The sequence below is a fragment of the Brassica napus genome, chromosome C7, assembly GCF_020379485.1.
Source record: "Brassica napus cultivar Da-Ae chromosome C7, Da-Ae, whole genome shotgun sequence".
NCBI classification, from domain to species: domain Eukaryota; kingdom Viridiplantae; phylum Streptophyta; class Magnoliopsida; order Brassicales; family Brassicaceae; genus Brassica; species Brassica napus.
This window is the reverse complement of record NC_063450.1, coordinates 25,414,184-25,415,689: the sequence shown is the minus strand read 5'-3', so window position 1 is coordinate 25,415,689 and position 1,506 is coordinate 25,414,184. Positions and strand designations below refer to the sequence as shown.

The window sequence follows — 1,506 nt, the reverse complement described above, 5'->3', positions numbered from 1 at the left end:
CGTGATAATAAACCTAGGAGTCATTTTCTTCTATAAACTATATAATTTTATACAACACAAAGAATTAACTAGCAATTAAGAAAACAAGAAAGCGACCCGATGAATGAAAGGAACATCAGAAACTGCCTCATTGTCCGCCAGGAAATATCTTGGATGAGCACATCAATTTATCTATACACTAGAGGGACACACCTCCAACTTTAAACAATTATATCGTTACACCTAATGACATAGAATTAATGTTCAATTCCATCAACAAATAAACTAATGTCTGTTTGTTTTGGAACATAATATTAACCATACCAAACTTCCCTATATACATATATAGCTAGAGAGACCACTCTCATTCAAAGCATTACTCTCTTCGCGTGTGACAGTAAACATGGGAGCTCTCGACTTTCTCTCCGACTATTTCTCTAATAATTTCGATGTTTCGATAAGAAAACGGAAGAAGCATAAAGTGTGGCAGGTAATTAATATCCATAAACCCTTTGGTTTATTTGTTTTATAATTGATTGTCTTAACCTTTTTCAATTTGATGTGAGCAGACAGTGAACATAAAGGTGAAGATAGACTGTGACGGATGCGAACGCAAAATCAAGAACGCTGTTTCCTCCATGAAAGGTTCATTCCTCAAAGCTCCCCTAGTAAAAATACGACCCTTAAATCACATAAGATATCTACACGTATAATAAAGCTCTAAAACATTGACTCTACCGTACTAATAGCTAAGATTACGTAATTTGACATTTCATATTTCAAAAACGTAATTACTTTCCAAATTATATCAGCCAAACGCAGCTAGCCTAACTAATATATAGACCACTCGTTTTTTTTTCTGAAGGGGCCAAATCGGTGGAAGTGAATAGAAAGATGCACAAAGTGACAGTGAGTGGCTACGTGGATCCCAAGAAAGTATTGAAGAGAGTGCAAAGCACTGGGAAGAAGAAAGCTGAGTTATGGCCGTACGTTCCTTACACGATGGTGGCTTATCCGTACGCAGCTGGAGCTTACGACAAGAGGGCACCAGCGGGTTTTGTGAGGAAGTCGGAGCAGGCTCAGGCGCAGCCGGGAGGTACAGACGATAAGCTCATGTCCCTTTTCAGCGACGAGAACCCTAACGCCTGCATCGTCATGTGAATGAGTTTAGTGCTTTACATAATTATAATTAGCAACGTTTTTTCTATTTTTATAAAGTTTGTATTGTAATCTTCTTGGTGTTCTATATAATAAGAAGCAAAGCAACTTATAGTAAACTACTTGTTTTTTGGTTAAAACTCATAGTCGACTGCTATATGTGTTATTTAACGACGACTATCTAGCTCGCTATTTTCTCCAATATATATAAACTAATTTTGGTTTGTTTAATATTAGTAGTTTTACTTGTTTTATATGAGTTTCATACGGTATGCAAAAACTAAGATTTATGTCCGAATCGTTCGGCTGAGACTGAACATTATATACGCCTCCCAAAAGTTACCTTATTTTGGCTGTTTAATTTGGATA

The 1,506-nt window shown here is 36.5% G+C and overlaps 1 protein-coding gene across 1 annotated transcript; it reads left to right on the top strand.

Moving 5' to 3' along the window:
* Nucleotides 1-245: 245 nt before the first annotated feature.
* Nucleotides 246-1,256, top strand: LOC106430999 (heavy metal-associated isoprenylated plant protein 22-like). Its single transcript, XM_013871797.3, has 3 exons — nt 246-469; nt 549-624; nt 845-1,256. Exons 1-3 carry the CDS (start codon nt 383-385, stop codon nt 1,138-1,140), a joined length of 459 nt encoding a protein of 152 aa, XP_013727251.1. The 5' UTR covers nt 246-382; the 3' UTR covers nt 1,141-1,256.
* The last annotated feature ends 250 nt before the right edge of the window (nt 1,257-1,506 follow it).

Coding starts and splice junctions, on each gene's coding strand:
- LOC106430999 (XM_013871797.3), top strand. CDS start 383: ATGGGAGCTCTCGACTTTCTCTCCGACTATTTCTCTAATAATTTCGAT. Junction 470..548: donor AGAAGCATAAAGTGTGGCAG/GTAATTAATATC, acceptor TGATGTGAGCAG/ACAGTGAACATAAAGGTGAA. Junction 625..844: donor CGCTGTTTCCTCCATGAAAG/GTTCATTCCTCA, acceptor TTTTTTCTGAAG/GGGCCAAATCGGTGGAAGTG.